Source organism: Carassius auratus, unplaced genomic scaffold (assembly GCF_003368295.1).
Source record: "Carassius auratus strain Wakin unplaced genomic scaffold, ASM336829v1 scaf_tig00019316, whole genome shotgun sequence".
Lineage (NCBI taxonomy): Eukaryota > Metazoa > Chordata > Actinopteri > Cypriniformes > Cyprinidae > Carassius > Carassius auratus.
This window is the reverse complement of record NW_020524947.1, coordinates 147103-166891: the sequence shown is the minus strand read 5'-3', so window position 1 is coordinate 166891 and position 19789 is coordinate 147103. Positions and strand designations below refer to the sequence as shown.

The window sequence follows — 19789 nt, the reverse complement described above, 5'->3', positions numbered from 1 at the left end:
ATTATTGGATCTTAGTGCCGCCTTCGACACTATCGATCACAACATCCTCCTTACTCGCCTTGATCAGCAGGTGGGCATTAGGGAGACTGCATTACTGTGGTTCCGTTCCTATCTCAATGATAGGACTTTCTCAGTATCTATTGGCAAGTTCTCCTCATCCTCTGCTTCTGTTTTATATGGGGTCCCTCAGGGGTCCATCTTGGGTCCTATGCTTTTTAGCCTCTATATGCTCCCACTGGGTGACATCATAAGGAAGTATAACATCTCTTTTCATCTCTATGCAGATGATTCACAGTTGTACTTGCCTCTAAAATCTAGGGATTCCATACAATCTCTTCTGGACTGTCTCCAAGACATTAAAACTTGGATGGTTAATAACTTTCTCCAGTTAAACAGTGACAAGACAGAGGTGATTGTTTTTGGTTCTCCCAAGGCAAGATGCACTGTGGTACAACATTTAGGTAACTTCACTCCATTTATCAAACCCTATGCTAGAAATTTGGGTGTCATTCTTGATTCAGAACTCTGCCTTGACAAACAGATTAGTTCTGTTGTTAAAAATAGTTTTTACCAGCTCAGAATGATTTCCCGCCTGAAGTCATTCCTATCTTTTAACGATCTTGAGACAGTTATCCATGCCTTAATTACATCACGGCTGTATTATTGCAATTCCCTCTACTTGGGCCTCCCACAATCATCAATTAGACATCTGCAGTAAGTACAAAACGCAGCAGCGCGTCTTTTAACTGGCACTAGGAGGCGCGAGCACATCACCCCCATTTTGGCATCTTTGCATTGGCTCCCAGTTCCTTTTAGGATTCAGTTTAAAGTTTTATTGTTTGTTTTTAAGGCACTTAATGGGCTCGCCCCGACATATATCATCGACCTTGTACAACCATACTCGGTTCAAAGGTCACTGAGATCCTCAAACAAAGGGCTCCTACTTGTGCCACGCTCACGGCTTAAACAGAGAGGTGACAGAGCCTTTGCAGTTGCTGCCCCACGTTTGTGGAACCAGCTCCCCCAGGATATTAGATCTGCCCCCTCCATTGCTACATTCAAATCCAGGTTAAAAACTCATTTTTATTCCTTGGCTTTCCTTGTTCCCTAACCTGGTACCTCTGTTTGTTTTCTGTATTTCTGTGTTGTGTGACGTGATATTGAAGGCTTATTTTTATTAATGTTTTATATAATTATGATTATTCAATCTATGTGTTTATATTTTTATTGTCTTTTTAGCTATTCATTGTACAGCACTTTGGTCAGTTTTGCGCTGTCCGGTATGGCGTCATTCAGCCAGGTTTCCGTGAAACACAGAGCAGCAGAGTGAGAGAAATCCTTATTTGTCCGAGGGAGCAGAAGGAGTTTGTCTGTTTTGTTGGGTAGAGAGCGGAGATTTGCCAGATGGATGCTAGGCAACGGCGTTCGAAATCCGCGCTTCCTGAGTCTGACGAGCGCTCCTGCTCGCTTCCCCCGTCTGCGCGTCCTGAAGCGCTTGATCAGCGCCGCCGCTCCTCCGATAACAACGTTCAGTAAAACGTCTGAATAATTTAAATCCGGTAAAAGATCTTGTGGTGTGTTCTGCCGAATGTTCAGCAGTTCATCCCTGGTGAAACTGATCGTGTTTGTTAAACAAAAAACAGGAAAAACGAACAAAAACAGCACAAACACTGGAGAGCCAAGCACTGAAGCAGCCATGTGCGGCGCCATCGAGTCACGAGTCATCCTCGAGTCATACGAGAGAGTGTATTTAAATAGGGCCAGGGCATAAATAAACATTTTTATCACATTAAAGCAGAAAGTGCAGAGGATCCGAAAAGATCTCAGTGAGACATGTGCTCTATAAGACTCTATAAGACTGTACTTTTTTTTGATTTCACTACGTGGTCCGTCTCAATCTCTTTGTTAGGAGATGCTTAAGTGCTGCGAATAAAGGAATAAGAAGAGAGAAGTGGTGTGAAGTGACTGTCGCGGGGAGCTCATGGTCTGCGCTATGCAGGTCGCGGTTTCTGTTTGCGTCATCACAACATTCCGGCCATGTTGTTTCGGTGATAAAAGTCCTTCGGCCGCACTTTTAGGCCATTTTCGGCCGAAAATTTTAGGTGGCCGAATATTCGGTGTATCCCTAAAATAAAGCACATGCACTTGTGATTAGTGACGAACATGAGGCGTGGATGAGAGACACCAAAACAAATCGCTGGTCACTAACTAGAAGCATTAGTCTAATTAGGAGGATCTCAATCTAATCCAAGAAGAGACTGGTTTTCCTTCGCTAAAGTAAGGAAACTTTGTTCCTGTAAACAATATTTGTGAGACTCTCATATCTCAGAGGCATGTGCTCGATGCCTACATCTTAAGAATAGACCCATCTGAAAAATCAGTGGCCACTTTAAAAAAAGCAAAAGGCTTTATTTTTTTCTGAAAAAAAAAACAAAACATAGATTTGGTTATTTACCCTCATAGTTAAATTTGAAGTGCTTTCATTCCTTTTTGTGTGAGGCTGTAGAAAGTTTCAGGATCCATTGCTGCCTGCCAGTCTTCTGATGCCGCGTTTCCACCGAAATTACCCGGAACATTTTTACCAGGAACTTTTTTTCCCAGGAACTTTTTTCCCCCCAGACCTGTTGCTTTCTGCGTTTCCACCGCGGTGTAAAGTACCGGGTAGATTAGGCAAATAGACTGGTGACGTAGGTCTGCGCGCGTTTCTCAATACAAAGTACTGCTGATTTGTTTGTTTTTTTAAAGTACGCTGATTTTGGACGTGCATCCTCGGTAGTTAGTTCAGACTTTGTGCATTCGACTCGGGAGTGTGATGTCCGCGACGACGCAAGTCCGGTAAATCTATAAACAGCAGCGTACTTGATAACTTCAGTCAGCTCGTCTTGGCTACTGCAATTTTCCTATTTACAATAAAACGAAATGGGATATAAAATACCACTGCCTCCTTTGGTTTTCATTTAAGCATAATAACAGCTGCAGAAATGTACTTAGTTCAGGGATATGTGTATATGCAGCCATTACAATGAAACGAAATATTATATAAATTTGCCTTTTTTATTTTCATTTTAACATATAGATAAATTGAATACAGACCAAAGAAAACCTGTTAGATTTACCCCGCAGCTGAATTATATGTTATGTTTAACCACTAAAGACACATCAGAGCCAGCGGCACATATCAGAAGGTCTAGCCGATTTGAGGCTGCATCTCGGCGGATACATGAGGACTGAGCTCTCGCTGATCGAGTGGAGCTCACCGTCGCAGAGATCGGCGAAACACATTTTTTAAATAGGCGCTGTCTTTATAAATAAACAACAGATTTGCGTTTTAAACAACTACATTCTCGCCTGAAATACTTTTAAAATTACATTTCATGACACAATAACAGTAATATTTGAAAATGATCCAAATAAATAGTGGTTGAACTCAACCAATGCTGCGTGAACTCAGATGGCTTTGGCTATTGTTATTTTCCCCTCAGTATATTTACAATAAAACGAAATAGGATATAAAATACCACTGCCTCCTTTCGTTTTCATTTAAACATAATAACAGCTGCAGAAATGTACTTAGTTCAGGGATATGTGTAACGTTATATACATCCATTACAATGAAACGAAATATTATATAGACTTGCCTTTTTTATTTTCATTTTAACATATAGATAAATTGAATACAGACCAAAGAAAACCTGTTAGATTTACCCCGCAGCTGAATTATATGTTATGTTTAACCACTAAAGATACATCAGAGCCAGCGGCACATATCAGAAGGTCTATCCCAGGAGAGGCTGCTCTCTGCGGATACATGAGGACTGAGCTCCCGCTGATCGAGTGGAGCTCACCGTCTCAGAGATCGGCGAAACACATTTTTAAATAGGCGCTGTCTTTATAAATAAACAACAGATTTGAGTTTTAAACAACTACATTCTCGCCTGAAATACTTTTAAAATTACATTTCATGACACAATAACAGTAATATTTTGAAAATGTTGATCCGAATAAATGGTGGTTGAACTCAACCAATGCTGCGTCAACTCAACCAATCAGGATGTTTAGCGCCAAAGTCCCGCCCCCGAAAGTTCCTGAACTTTAAAAAAGTACCACCTCGCCAGCAGGGACTTTCTGGGGGGCATTTTTTTACCCGGAACTTTTATTTAGTTCCTGGTTCCTGCGGTGGAAACACACCAAGTACCGGACCAAGTCCCTAGTTCCTGGGTAAAGTTCCTGCGGTGGAAACGCGGCTTGAGATCCAGAACTTCCTGAGGGTCCTTGTTTCTTATAACGCATGTACTGGGTTCGCAATGAATATATAAATTTCCTAGGCCTACATACAAATGAAGGGTATCTTCCTTAATTAAAAAAAACCTTGTGACTTCATCTATGCTTACACTATTGGTTAACGGATGTCACACTGTGGCCTGTGAGTTCACTTCATCTCATTCACTGTCAGAGTCAACGGTTCGTGCTTGATAATGATGGCTGCGGCTGCAGTAAACAAAATGTATGTTCGGGCACCATAATACGTAGCCATAATCATTCGTATGTAGGCCTAGGAAATGTATATATTTACAATTCTTATTTAAATATAATTAATATTATTTTATTGCTTTTGTATTAGTTGTTTTAAGAGTAAAAAAAAAAATTGGTCAGTCTTAATGCAAATTTACAATCAGCAAGTCGGTCGGACTAAAAGCAAAAATAAATAAATAAATTGAGTCGGTCCTAAATTGACAGGGTCGGTCGGCCGGCAAACAAGAATATTTTTAAGGATGGCCTGATCTTTAGATCTGGTGCTGACTCCGGCCATGGAGTATTTCATCATTTCGATGACATTGCTGGTGGCAGAGCAGATGGTTTGGATGATGATGATGCTGTCGAAGTTGTGCTTGTCTTTCGTCGGGCGGCAAGGACTGCGGTGCAGATGCACTGCTCTGCAGGGCCGTGCACAGACCTTTTGAGGGGCATGTGCTGAAAATGAAAAAGGGCACCCCCCTCCCTTTTTTATATCAATTATATATATTCTCTTTTTTAGCTATTCTGTTTGATTTTCTAAGCTTATTTGTATGATTTGGTTTACATGACTATGAATGACATTGAGAAGAGGGGAAGGTGAGCAATGAGTCAAGTATTTTTGACAAACTTTTTTGAAATATAATTTAAGTAATTATGTCCAACTCAATTCCAAATTATAAGAAACTATAGCCATACCGTTACTATAACATATCCAACATGTATCCGCCTTCCTGGCAAAAATTTGATACTGTGGTGGACCAGGGATGTTGGTCTCTTGAAGGTCTCTTATTCACTACACTTTCCCTAAAATAAGCCAGCAATGAAAAAATAAATAAAAATAGTGTGAAAAGTACAGTTGCAGTGAAAAGCATTTCTGAAGGATCACGTGACACTGAAGAGTACTGAACTGGAGTAATGATGCTGAAAATTCAGCTTTGATCACAAAAATAAATTACATTTTAAAATATATTCAAATAGAAAACAGTTATTTAAAATTGTAAAAATATTACACAATATTACTGTTTTTGCTGTATTTTGGATCAAATAAATGAAGCCTTGGAATGAATCATGAATTACATTCTGCATGATAAAATATAAAGATTTCACAGTGATATTCTGTAATTTTATTTTAGTTACTACTACATTACTGTAGTAAAACCATGTTTTACTACATTTTATACATGTGAGGACGAGTGGAGAGTATACCATAACATGATTATCCTAAATGTTAATAAATTAAGTGTATCAGCAATCATAAATCAAAGAAGAAATTTCTTAGAATCATGTTATCTTTGTGTAAGTTCCAGTACGACCAGTAGCACCTGTTATGATTTTCCGATGGTAAAACAAATTATATGTTGTTGTATTACTTATCAATATATTTAGTTTTTGACCAGCGAATGTGTGCAAATGTGATTTTTTTTTTTTTGTCCGTCATTAAAACGGCGACGGCGCCTGCCGCTGCCGGCATTTTATTACATTTTCATCTACAGGTTACAAACTAGTTTTTGTAGCTATATAGACGGAGCGCTCAGTTTTCCCTGTGGTAAAATGCATTTGGCCAAAATCGCATTTTATAAAAGATGAAATGCTACTATATGCACAGGGTATTTAAGTGTTGGCTATGTATTGGCTATGACTAGCTTAGATGGCAAATTCTAGCCCTCTCTCTCAGGCGACGTCCCACATGTCTCAGTCAGTGAGTCAGTCAGACATCAAATAAATAAAATATGAGCCTTTATAGACATAGTGTTTAGTATTACTTATTCAAACAAAAAGATATTTATTTACCCTTCGCAAAACTTTGTTCAGCTCAGTTGTTGTCTACTGTACTGCGTGTTGAATCAATGAATATTGAGGGGGCGGAGTTATCAGCTTACTGACAGCTTGAGGATCGAATAAGATTTACCCAAGCTCGTTTTAAGAACTTTCATTTGCTAAATATTTGTAAAACAGACAGACAGACATGAAGGGTGACCAATAGCATTGATAAAAAGAAAAAGAAAAAAACACCACCAAAAAAAGGGCACTTCGGAGTGTAAGGGCAAAAAGGGCATGTGCTCTGCACAGGTTGAGCCCTACCTGTGCACGTGCCTGGTAGGATGGAGGTAGCTGTGGTGGATGAAACTGGTGCTGCTGTGGGATTTGTCGATGGGGTGAAGTCAGGAGTCCAGATCAAAGTCCACTTTGGCACACCGCATTTCTCTAATGGGATAAAGAGAAGAATTCTGAACAGTATGATCTGTTCTTTTGTCAGCATTTTCTACAGAACTATAATTTTTCAGTTCTTTCCAAACTAGCATTGAAATGTATTTCTCAGCTTTCTGCTGCTTCACGCCTGTGTTATAAAAAGTAAAATAAAAATTCCTATGTTTCTGAAACTTGTCTTTTTGCTTGTTTTTCGCTTTTTATATTCTCTTAATTTTTCAAAATTTTCCAAGCTCTCTTTTATATTGTTAAGTGCTGTTATGCTAAAGGTACCTTTTCTTTTTTGGAAAACCATAATTCTCAACCCAGGTATGACTTCCATAATTATTTTCCATATTTCATTTTCATATCATTGTAAATTGGACTCTCCAAATCATCAAGATGGATCTTAGATTTGAGATTGAGATTGCAATCGTCCTCTTTACCTCACACTTGGTCGTGACCACCGTGTGGCTTCGCACTTACTTGCACAAAGTCTTATGTCTTATCACGATAATATTGTCATTCTAAGACCAGTTTCAACTAATATAATGATAATGGCATAATAACTCAGGAACAAATTTTCATTGATCAATAAACTTTTATTTTGTTTTATGACAGATTCGGAGCAAGAAATAACATGTTGACTTTGTGTGGCTTAAAATTAAATAATTTTGTATGTTATATTATGTTTATATGCCAATTATGGATGCTCATATTGACCGTTTAACCGTTAACTGAAAGTAAATATTTTGACCGATGAAGGGGCCGTTCCACTGATCTATATATACATGATCAGTGGGCCGTTCACATATCGCATATTTTGGGTGCTCAAGTTCGTATATTTTAAAGTTGACGCGCAGTATGCGCGCTCATAATGGAAGTGACGCACTCTTTTTTTTTTCAGACGTGTCCGCACCGCATCGAGTTAAAAACATCTCAGCTTTTCAGAATGAATTAAGAACACCAGGTCATGTGACAAGAAACAACTCAATCAGCTTCCCTCGGGGTGAAATTCCAGAAATTCCCTGTTGTTTTTGAAAAAGGGTGTGCACCCAAACTCTGCAGAGTTTTTTACTTTGCTTCGTAAATAAATCTTGTAGCAGAGGGGCAGTTCACATATCGCACCTAAAAACGCTAGGCGCGCCGCTTTCTGATTTTTTCCAAAAGCCTTCGAGCACTTGCGCACCTGAGGTGTCTGCCGTTGCGAAGCAACCATGACGGGGAAAAAACGAGCCCGTCGCACTGCGTGCGTGTCACTTCCATCTTGTCGCTTCTTTCCAAGCGCGAAAGACGCGATATGTGAACGCCCCGTTACAGCAAATGTTTTTCGGTGGTGGGAATACATTACTGAAATTCCCTTGTTGTAGTGGAGATCGGAGCTGATGGATGCTTAGCGTAGCGGGGACGCTGAGAGGAGAAAGCTACCTGTACATATGCAAGACTACGCCACCCTGTTAACCAAGGAAATGCTAAGGATTTTAGCAACACAGGAGCGTGGTTTTCGAAGGAGAGCTGGAGACGTGAATACAAATCATATACAAAAAAAGCTTAATTTCGGTATTTGAGCAACAATCTTAAAAGCATAACATTTAAAAAACAAAAGACTGTGGGACCAGGTTATCATTCACAACAACAACAAAAAAGAGGAGGCCGAGGCTTGCCAATGGCAGGGCACTATTTTTAATGGCCTACATTTTTTTTGTGTGAGTACAATGCAATATCACTTGTGACGCAAACATCCACAAGCAAATGAAAGGAGCTTCCCAAAGCTGGTCACTCTAGCGAGACGTTATCTCTTTATTCCCGGGACATCTTTATCTTATGATTAATTTATTTATCGACTGTTGCTACAGGCCTATGCGTACCTGTGAAAACTCGTTGCATGTGTATCTGTGAAACCATGCTATAGCTCCACGTACCCATGAAAAAAACGTTCACGTACCGGTGACCTGTGGGGTGGCTTGGAATTGCAACATAAGGTCTAGGAATATCAAACCACAGTTTACTAAATTAGAAACCCAATTTAGTATTTTTTTCAATATGAATGGAATTCGAAAATCAGTCTCACCGTTTGTAGCACGCGTTTTCTAATCCGTTGAGAAACCAGCAGTGAAGGTCCACAAGCCCTCAGACGTCAGTCCCCCCTTCCCTGAAACCTTTTTGGGGTTTAGGGCTAAACCCTTTGTGGGTTTAGGGTGATCAGCCAACTCACATCCTCAGGTCCCGGATGATCAGCTGTGGAATCCCGTCACTCATCGCCAAGTTTTTAGTGGAAATTCTAATTCAGTAACAATTTGTTTTTGTATTGCTTTAATTCTCTGCAGAGAATGATCTGGTTTACACACAGCTTGAGTCTGTGTGCAAGAGATAACACACAGACTCTCACAGTCCACTTTTTATAGTATATAAAAAGGTACATTGAAGGACAGGTTAGGACCTCTGAGCCAATTATGTTGCTCAGTGCACATTACTTAATTCATGTACATCTCATACACCTCTCCCTGGTATAGACTAGGGCTGTCACGTTTGTGATAAAATCATTTTCGATTTTTAAGACATAAGTGTTCATTGAATCGATTGAAAAAAAAGATTTTCCCATGTCTAAAAAAAAAGACGTTTCCTTTTTCAACGTCAAATAACGGACAAATGTAAAGAGAGTGCTGGAAATGCACAAGTCAGCAATATTTCTTATTTATTGGCATGAAGTACAAACAGCAACAGGAGTGAAACATTCTCGAAAAAATATATGTGCAGAGGGGAAGGCTGGAGGCTTCAACTTGGCTGCATTTATGATTTAGGCAATTCAAAAATCTCCAAGATTGTTTTAAATAATGGTTCAATCCATTTCAAACAACTTGAGAACAGGCCTTATGTTTTTTTTTTATTGAGCGTAATTCTTTATTTTCTTTTTCTGCTTGTTTGTGAATTCTGTTACGTGTATATTTTTTAATTGTTTAATTATTTTAAAATGAATACTGTACATATTTGGTTAAAACCGATTCCCTATTTTACTTTTCCAAACTTTTTTTTTTGCAATCGATTTTCGAACTAAAAGTGACAACCCTAGTATTGGGTAGTATGGGGTAACTAATTGTTCCTGGTACATGGTTCCTCTTTAGAAGTTGTTTTTCAGCCTAAAGCATTTACGTGCACAGGTTATACAAAGAACTCCGTGTCCCTATGGACTATATATACTACCTAAATGAGATTAATGCAATCAATGCCAAATTAACAAAACAAAAAATTTCCATAGCAATTTGTTTTTTTGTAAACATTTAGGTCAAATAGAGTGAAGATAAAATATTTGTTTTTTAAAAACAAAGATAAAAGAATGACAAAGATACACATTACAACTACACATAATATACAAAGAGTAATGAGGTTTTTTTAAATATACAAATACAAACAGTGCTTTATTTTCTGGTACAATAGGTGTATTTAGCAGGAGGATTCAATAAATTTAATGAACAAATATAAAAATAAAACACTATATGAACTGATTCCTAAAGCAACTTTATTAAATTTCTTCAGTCAAGAGCAGTGAATGATTTTTATCTTTGTATTTTGTTATTTTATCAACTTTAAACTTAAGTGGTTTTAAACCTGAATGAGTTTCTTCTTCTGAACATAAATGCAACTTTATTAAATTTCTTCAGTCAAGAGCAGTGAATGATTTTTATCTTTGTATTTTGTTATTTTATCAACTTTAAACTTAAGTGGTTTTAAACCTGAATGAGTTTCTTCTTCTGAACATAAATGCTATTTTGAGGAACATAGAAAACCAAACAGTTGCTGGTCCAGAATGACTTCCATAGTTTTTTTTTTCAAATTCAGTCTGGACCAGCGACTGGTCACCCACATTCTTCAAAATATATTTTTTTGTGTTCAGCCAAGAAATAAATTAATTTTTGGGACAATGTGACAGTGAGTAAATAATGAGAAATGAAATTGTGGGGTGATCTGTCCCTTTAATGACAGTCACATGTTTAATAGGCCTACTGTCCCTTTAAGACCTGCAACCATCTAATATAAAGGCACGTATTTTCTCTAAACTGTTTATTTTCATTTTAGACATGACCAACTGGGTCTACATGTAAACCTTGTGTGTTTTGACAGTATTAGCGCAAAAGATAACTTGGTTCAATAATCAGGCGCTGTTTGACAGGCTTATGCGCACATGCTTCGGGTGTATATGCTCAGAAAAAGCACAGGTCAGACCAGCATGCGAATGAAACCTTTAAAAGCACACGCAGATAACGAGAGAGTAACTCTAGCACTGAGTTAACACTGCTGTGAATGCATGTGGTGTTGTACAGGATATGACAGAGGCATCAGAACAGCAGCTGATAAAATGTAGCACCATACGATATTTCTTCAAAAGCAGATCGTGGAGACATTTTTATCGTCCATGATCAAAAATCGTTATATCGCACACCCATAACGCCAGTGTGCATTTTCATTTTACATTCAGTGCTATTCGCGAGAATCACGACAGCAAACTACTGACTTGTCTATGCAGCTTGAGTTTATCAGCTCTATGTTACCAATGTAGTTTGTTAGTTTGTAGTAATAGGCTACGTGCACAAGCGTAGTGACGAACTTCCGCTATTGTCAGAAGTCGGCATATCGGTTTCCGGTTTACTTCACCCGCATCCGCTATAAATAAACGAGATGAGTGCTGCTGCTGTTGTACGAAAAAAGAGATATAATGTGCGTGACACATCTAAGTTTCTAAAAACTGGGTGGATCTAAGGAGCACTGCTGTGTGCCACTTTGCTCTGCTTCAAGTCGTTATAACACCCATTTGAGCTTCCACCACTTCCCGAAGGACACCAACCTTCGTGCGCAGTGGCTGCACAAAATTAGGAGGGCACGATTTTCGGTGACCACCCATACTAAGGTATGCAGCCGACATTTCCACGAGAAGGAAATTCACACTACTGCTAAGGGTAGACGGGTTTTAGCAGTAGGTTCAGTTCCATCGTTATTCGAGTGGAATAACTACACTACGGCTTCACGGGCCGGTGTTTGGGAGCGCCGATCTCGACCACCAAGTCCAGAACCTGACCCGCCGGGGCCTGATGAAGACCTCGAGCAACCAGTCATGGTCCCGATGGTCATGGACCACGACTACGGGGCCAGTCGTACTGTATGTGTGGACCGGGACAGGTATGAAAATGCGTTGAAGGAAATCGAGGTGCTGAGAGAGCAGCTCCAAACATTTCATCTTCATCACTCCTTTGGACTTAAACGGTTTGCCTCGTCGCCTGAAGACATCAGATTTTACACCAGGTGAGATAGTTCAACATGTAATCATAAATATTTACTGAATGACTGACCAAGTAATTGTTTTTTCTCTGTCTTAATCATTCTTGAGCACTTATGACAAGTCAACTAATTTTAATTGTAATACTGTATTTTAGATTCCCCTCATACGAGCATCTGATGGCATTCTGGAACCTGATTGAGGCACCAACAGCAAAAATTGTTAGGGTCACCAGGGCAAAGAATACCTATGCTACTACCACAACAATTGAAAGCCCTTCAACCAGACCAACTGTAAGTTTTCTTTACTCTCTTTCACACATGTACACATAGCAAAGCATGAAAAGGATGGTTTTGAACTGACACTCATTAATAAGGGTGTAATGACACCCTCATTTCATGATTCAATACATATAGATTTATTTTATACGAATATGCTTGCACTCTATCACATGGCAAAAATGGGAAAAAAAAGTGTATATATATATATATATATATATATATATATATATATATATATATATATATATATATATATATATATATATATATATATATATTTATAGAGAGAGAGAGAGGTTTAATGTACTGACACTAAAACTCTGTGAACTGGATTTTTTTTTTCCACAGTTATTTTCATTTTGGGTGAACTATAGACAAAACGGGTTTTCATGGTCCACGTTAGATATTGTTGTTGCATTTTTGTATTGCGATATATTGGTACACCCCTACTCATTAAACTCCTCTTCCCCCAGAAACTGCTGCCGATCGATGAGTTCTTCCTCTTCCTCACATACATGTCCACTGGCTGTACCCAGAGAGAGTTGGGTCATAGATTCAACATCCACAGAGCAACAGTCAGCCGGATCATTGTGACCTGGGCCAACTTCCTCTACAGCTTACTGGGCTCGGTCTGTATATGGATGTCTCCTGCAGCTGTGAAGGCCAGTCTTCCACCCGAGTTCAATGGCAGCTACAGCGACACAGAAGTAGTGCTTGATTGTACAGAGCTACGGTGTCAAACCCCTTCTTCCCTTCTCCTTCAGAGTGAAGTTTTTTCAAACTACAAGTCCCACTGCACCTTTAAGGCTATGGTGGGCATGTCCCCTCATGGAGCACTGACTTTTGTGTCAGCACTCTTTGAGGGTTCCATGAGCGACAGGGAGGTGTTTCGTCAGTCAGGGATTACATCACTCTTAACACCTGACATGGGCATAATGGTGGACAAGGGATTCTTGGTGGATGACCTTGTACCTGGGCCTGTTCATCGTCCTGCCTTCCTCTCCAAGAGGGCCCAAATGTCAGAGGTGGATGTTCTGAAGACGCAGTCCATTGCCCGTTTGAGGGTGCACATTGAAAGGTTAATCAGAAGAGTAAAAGAGAATAAACTGTTTGATACCACTATCCCTCTCTCCATTGCCGGGAGCATTAACCAAATCTTCACCGTCGCCTGTCTCCTCTCAAACTACCAGAAACTCTTTGGATGAGCATGTCTTCCTCGGCTGAAACTACAAAATCACACCAATCCATAATTAGCATCTGCCCCTGTATTTGCCAGTAGTAAGCATGGTTTTTTTTTTAGCTCTAATTTGCCTGACTCCATTTTCAGATATAGGCAGTCAACATAGCTTTTAACATTCGGGCATTTCATCTCAATCAGCCCAAACGGACATGGCTCTGAAGGGTCAAAGATTATCCCGTCTGGAGATGCCCCCAGCCAAGGAGCGTCAGGGTGAATGACCAAACCACAGGGGAAGTGGTTGACCCTGTTTAGTCGACAACAATCACCGATAGCATCTGCCTCTAATTCGAGGCCCCTCTTCATAGCCACTGTCTGACGGGTCCCTTGCAGTATCCGGTTAGCTAGACCTTCTTCTGTCTTCTTTTTAACCTGGCAGATCTCTCTGAATTGTGAGGCAGTCAGTCTATGCCTCCTTAGCTGATGCCATTCAGTACACAAACTTTGTTCTCTAGTAGCACGTTCATATTGGTGTGCCATGTCCCAGGTGACCTCCAGACTCCTAAGGTGAAGCTGTTGTGGTTCAGTGCAGACAAACATGCAACTGGATGGCTGTAGGCGGTAGTTATGAAGAGGCACAGATGGCTGTGGTGGGGCAGCATGGAAGGACAGGTTTCGCTTTGCTATTGCAGGTTGTTGGTAGGACAAGGGACTACCAGCTTGAACCTTGCCCAGGGTAGAATCGACCAGGGGAATCTCACAGCTGATGCCCATGCTGCAGATCATCGGTGCCTCAGCTTTAGAGAAATCTTTATAAACCTCTGTCACCTGGAAAGTAACAATACATTGATTTGCAATACAGTAAATATAATAATAATATAACAATAAGCATACCAGTAACTTTCCCTGTAATTTCTATCCACAATGTGTTATGCATGGCATACAATTCCATAATGAAGGACCCTTATGAGAACATTATCCTATTGATTTCAATTCAATTTCAGTTTTTTTTTCTTTGAAGCAGAATATTTTTTAATATTTATGTTTCTATAATTGATGCGGAATTAATTAAAAAAATAATAAATTATAATTAAATAATTAAAAGGAACAGAAATCATGAATTATTGTTATATAGATTTTGGTTGATTCATCGTACTGTACAGTGAAATTTGCTATTGTTATATCCCTACTGACCTGAAGGACAGACAGATCAGGTAAATCTCCAGTCAGGCCTTTGTAGAGTGTGCTCCTGTGTAAAACATAAAACTTTCATGAGTGGGAAGTATAACCACAGGTAATTTATATTCCAACATGCAACATATTGTAATAAATCTACAATTTTGAGCCTTTACCTTACACCCTCGGTTGTTGCTCTACACTTTGTATTTTATATTTCACAAATATAGCCAACAGGTCTATAATTATAGTGCAAACTTACCAAAGTTCTGGGCTTGTGCCACTGCTGTTCCCCTTCAGTACAACTTAGCACAGGAGGCACAACTGGCATATTCAGTTCAGAGTAATGTGCTGACTGGAACAGCAAAGCAACGCAGTGGTTGCATAATGCTGCTCCAGCAACACGTGTGCAGCTGTGTTGCATAAGCTCCACAGGAATCGAATCTTTCAGTACCACCTGCATAAGTAAAATGTCAAATTAAATACTTACTTATCATAGCTTGTTCAGTTTAATCATTTGTTTAGGACATAATCTTGTTTATATATATATATATATATATATATATATATATATATATATATATATATATATATATATATATATATATATATATAAGCAGTCCAAATTAGGTTGGATTAGATTGTTGTATAATATGCCAACTGTATTAGATCAAAATCTCAAAATTGTTTATTTAAAACATGATAGCCTAATACCTATAACACAAGATTTCATCTTAAACAAATGACATGAGTTGAAAACTTGAATAAGAATGCATTTTACCCGGAGGGGACCAGCTAGGCAAACTTACCTGCCTACAATAACTGTAATCATTAGATTTGAGTTATATTAAACATGAATAACCTTAGCCAAGTCCCCAGGAACATCAGGAACACCGGGTTATAATAAGTAACAAGCTTATAACATGTACAAGCATACAGTAACTCGAATGGGGACCAGCAAAGTCAACTCACCTGATAAACTATAAATTAATAAACATGAATTACCTTTGCTAAATCCCCGGGAACATCAGTAACACTGGGCTATTAAAGTAACAAGCCTAGAACTGCTGTTTTATCAATTCTAACTTCACCATACACTCAAACTGTGAGGTTTCTCTTCTTTCCTCATGGACCTGTAGCACAACGCCCTGACAGTGACTTCACCTGTGCCCTGAACTTTATTAGAAACTGAGAGGAGAGCAAGTTAATACTGATATTACAATTATCACAAAAAAAAAAAAAAAAAAAAAAATTAATTTAAAACTAAGAAATACAAACTTCTATACTACTAACGTTACATTAAACACTAGCTTTGCCGCTAAGGCGCGATCTGCATGCACACCACATTACTAAAATAACGTACTTACCTTCGTAGTTGTGCAGATAACTCGATATGTAGAGTTTAAAGCCCTTGTCCCTCTTGCTTGTCGGAGCAGGGGACCAGGCATCAACAATGCGATGAACATCGCTGACACTTATTCTTGGAAGATCCTGGAGACATCGAGTAAAAAATGACATTTTCTGCGACGCGCAAGTAAACCGGAAACAGATATGCCGACTTCTGGCGACAGCGGAAGTTCGTCACTACGTTTGTGCACAGAGGCTATAGCGAAAAAATTTGTTGTTTGAACAGCAGAAAAAAAAGTGTAAATGTAAAAAAAAAAAGGGACCAAACTGAAACTGTTGTTTGTGCCAAGAGCCAGTATGAAACATTTTGCTGGTTATTTTAGCTTTTTCTGAGCAGCTTTCAGCGGGTGAGACTGTTAGTATTAAAAGATGAATGTGAATGAATGAGACAAGAGCGGGACATGCTTAATATTAAAAAGACAGAATTAATTGAACTCAAAGCCGCGAAACAGAACTGTGCAAAAAATTTAAAGCGATTTTCATGCGCATCTCGTCCAGTACATGCGTTCAGATCAGGATTGCCAGGTTTTCAAAACCAAACCTGCTCAATTGCTTCTCAAAACTAGCCCAATCGCATTTCGTTCAGGGCAACACACTTTTTGGTGGGGTTACCTTGGTAAAATTCGAGTTTTAGGGGCTTAACATCACATTATTGGGATTGGGGTTGCTTCGACCCGCGGGCATGACAAACAACCGCAGACTTGGCAACACTGGTTGGCCTTTACTACACAGTCGTAGTTAATTGACAATCTACAAAAAATCGATTTCAAAATCGCAGGCGATTCATTACTGATTTTGAAAGCGATTTTGTATAGATTGTCAGTGAACTACGGCTCTGTGTAGTAAATGCCGTTCCACTGGAACCAGTGTTGCCATGTCTGCTGTGGTTTTTCATGTCTGCGGGTTGAAGCGTCCCCAATCCCAATAATGTGAAATTTATCCCCTAAAAGCCCAATTTTACCAAGGCAACCCTGCCAAAAAACATGTATTTTAACCTCGTGACGTAAACAAAGAATTAGTGAACATAAGAGTTCAATCAGAAGAAAAGATCAAAATTATCCAGTTGCGGCACACTTTTTAACTTTGAATCACGATGTAACCTCTTTACGCTTTTGTGGGATTGAGAAAGTAACTTTGCCACCTAGAGGTGGAGACATTGAATTACTTGTACAGAGACGTGAACTGTTTTGGATTTACACCTTTCAAACTGTATCACCTATGTGTATTAGAGTTGTGACGTTCGCGAACGAACCGATTCTTTTGAACGGCTCATAAACATGAACGATGGGAGCCGAGTCACGACTGGAGAGGAGCCGTTCTTTCTATCGTTCTTTTTTCCTATGCGTGTTCATACAAATGAGCTCCTCCAGGAGACAGAACAGTTATAGGGGGAGGGGCGCACCCAGCGCAGGCCAACCCTTTATAGCGTGATGATATTAGTTATTAGTTGTGCATGCATTTACATTGCATTTTGTGTTCATTTAAAACTTATTTTAAAATCATTAAAAATGTTCTTTTGTGATACTGTACTTGTATAGAAATGTTTCACTAAAAGCTGTTTTCCACAGACATTCATTGCAGCCCACTTTGTTATTGTTCATTGACTTGAAGGGGCTGATGTCCTATTTGCAAAGTTTACAGTAGTAATAGTATGTAGACATTTCCATTTTATTTATTCTAATTTTATCTACTTAAAAAGTAGGTGATTTTGTGAGTAGGTATTGTATGAATAACATAAGTCAACGTAGTTTTACACACACACACACACACACACACACACACACACACACACTTTGTACTAAAGGTAAATCAAAATAATGATGTCACTGTCTAAGCAGAGGGATTTGTGCAACCCTATGGAATATAGTCGACACATGAGAAATGAGGTAATAATCAATATTTCAGAATAATTCAAACTCAGATATTGGTGTGTGATATCTGAGCTTTAATTATTTGACTACAAATCTCACCTCATAATACCTCCCAGTGATTATTTCCAGGATAAACTGAGATGCTCCCAAGCTGGCTTCTTAAAACTGACTAAATATTTAAAAAGAGCCAAAAGAGCCATTCTTTTGAACGGCTCTTTGAAAGGAACGGATCGCGAAGATCCGGATCCCCTCAAAGAGCCATAAATCCCATCACTAATGTGTATGAACGATGAAGCATTATTTAATGTAATTTTATAGTCATGCAATTGTTTTGAATGAGGTGTTGTTTCTACTATGTATTCATGATGAGTTTGAGTGACTATGGATCCTGACTGATTGTTATAACTGTTTAGAATTACAATTTGATGCTGTTTGATGACGATGTGTTGATTGTTTGGATGATTTTGTTAACCTATAGGGGGATTTTGATTGTTGTAACTAGAATAATTTGAAACGGTTTATGATGTGGTGCTAATTATGTATTCCTAATGAGCTTAATTATTCGCAGATGGAGATAAAAGAGATGAATTTGAACATTTGTATACTCCTGATGAAGGTCGTGTGACCGAAACGTTGCGCTATTAAACATTTATTTTGCAAGTTAAGGGTGTACTCACACTAGCCAGTTTGAACCGTGCCCGAGTGCGTTTGACCACCAAAGCGCGGTTCGATTGACTAGTGTGAGTGCTCCGAACCATGCCCGGGCGCGGCTCAATTAGCTGGCCCTGGCCCACTTGGAAGAGGTGGGCCAGAGCACGGTTCAGTTGGACTCGGGCGTGGTTCGCATGCAGTGTGAGCGCTAACCGTGCTGGAGCACGGAAAAGGACGTGTTGCGTCACGGTTTTGCGACGCTCCAAAACCAACTTGGCAGGGAAAGGGTCGCTTTGGTCTACGGCAGAGGTGCAAAACGCATAAAAACTCAAAACTGCAAAGTCCTTGCTGCACTTCAGCTGGTACCTTGCAAACATCCTCATACGAGCAGCACGATTACGTGAAAATTTTCGCGCCACTAAGGCGACACATCGGTTTAACAACAGGCTGTGAAAGGGCTGTGGACCAAACGACATAAAATTATCCACAAAGAAAACAGAGCGATGGACTCCATTGTGTTCAGAGAGCGCCGCTCTTCCTGTTTATCCCGAAACCGTCGCACCATAATGACGTAAGCGTGCTCCGGCACGAATGCTGAAACCCTATATGTGAGTGCAGGCCAGTGGGGGAGTGGGGAGCGGGGACAATCGTACTCGGGCCCGGTTCATGGCAACCATGCCTAGTGTGAGTATACCCTAAGATAGTGTGGGGGAGTTCCTTATATATTGGGTTGAAAGCCAAAATGTTCCCAAACTGGCGACGTGACATTAGGTTTTGGGATGAGATCGAGTGCCTTCCATCATTTCAGCCGGCCTATTCAAAACAAACGAAGTACCGTAAAGCTACAACGGCTCGTGAGAAAATTACAGTTGTAACCATATTGTATCATTAATTTATTTAACATTGAATGCACAGTGACAAATTTAAAAAACAAGAGGGCCACAGCCTCATAAAAAAAAACCTGAACACTGCGGTTGCTAGCAGGTATTACAATATTGCGGTTATCGCGACAGCCCTAAAAGAAAAGAAACATGATGAGCTTTCTTCTGCTCATCTTCAACAGGAGGAAAAGAATGAACAGAAAATCAGCTAATAGATGCCTTACAGACATGATAAATATATCTATAGCAGGGTCGCTACGGGCCAAATGGGTGCCCTTAGCAGAATAGTATTCTTTTGCCCCCCCCCCCCTTCCAAAAAAAAAAGAAACTACTATAAGGGTTCAAAATAAAACTTTAACAAAGTAAATAAATAA

The 19789-nt window shown here is 39.4% G+C and overlaps 2 protein-coding genes across 2 annotated transcripts in view; both read left to right on the top strand.

Annotated features, from left to right (window-relative positions):
• Positions 1–19789, top strand: part of LOC113076213 (zinc finger protein 271-like) — a 197861-nt gene that overhangs the window by 166241 nt on the left and 11831 nt on the right. The gene's annotated exons all lie outside the window — the stretch shown is intronic.
• Positions 10532–13484, top strand: LOC113076216 (uncharacterized). The gene is made up of 3 exons (XM_026248879.1): positions 10532–11997; positions 12129–12264; positions 12726–13484. Exons 1-3 carry the CDS (start codon positions 11810–11812, stop codon positions 13455–13457), a joined length of 1056 nt encoding a protein of 351 aa, XP_026104664.1. The 5' UTR covers positions 10532–11809; the 3' UTR covers positions 13458–13484.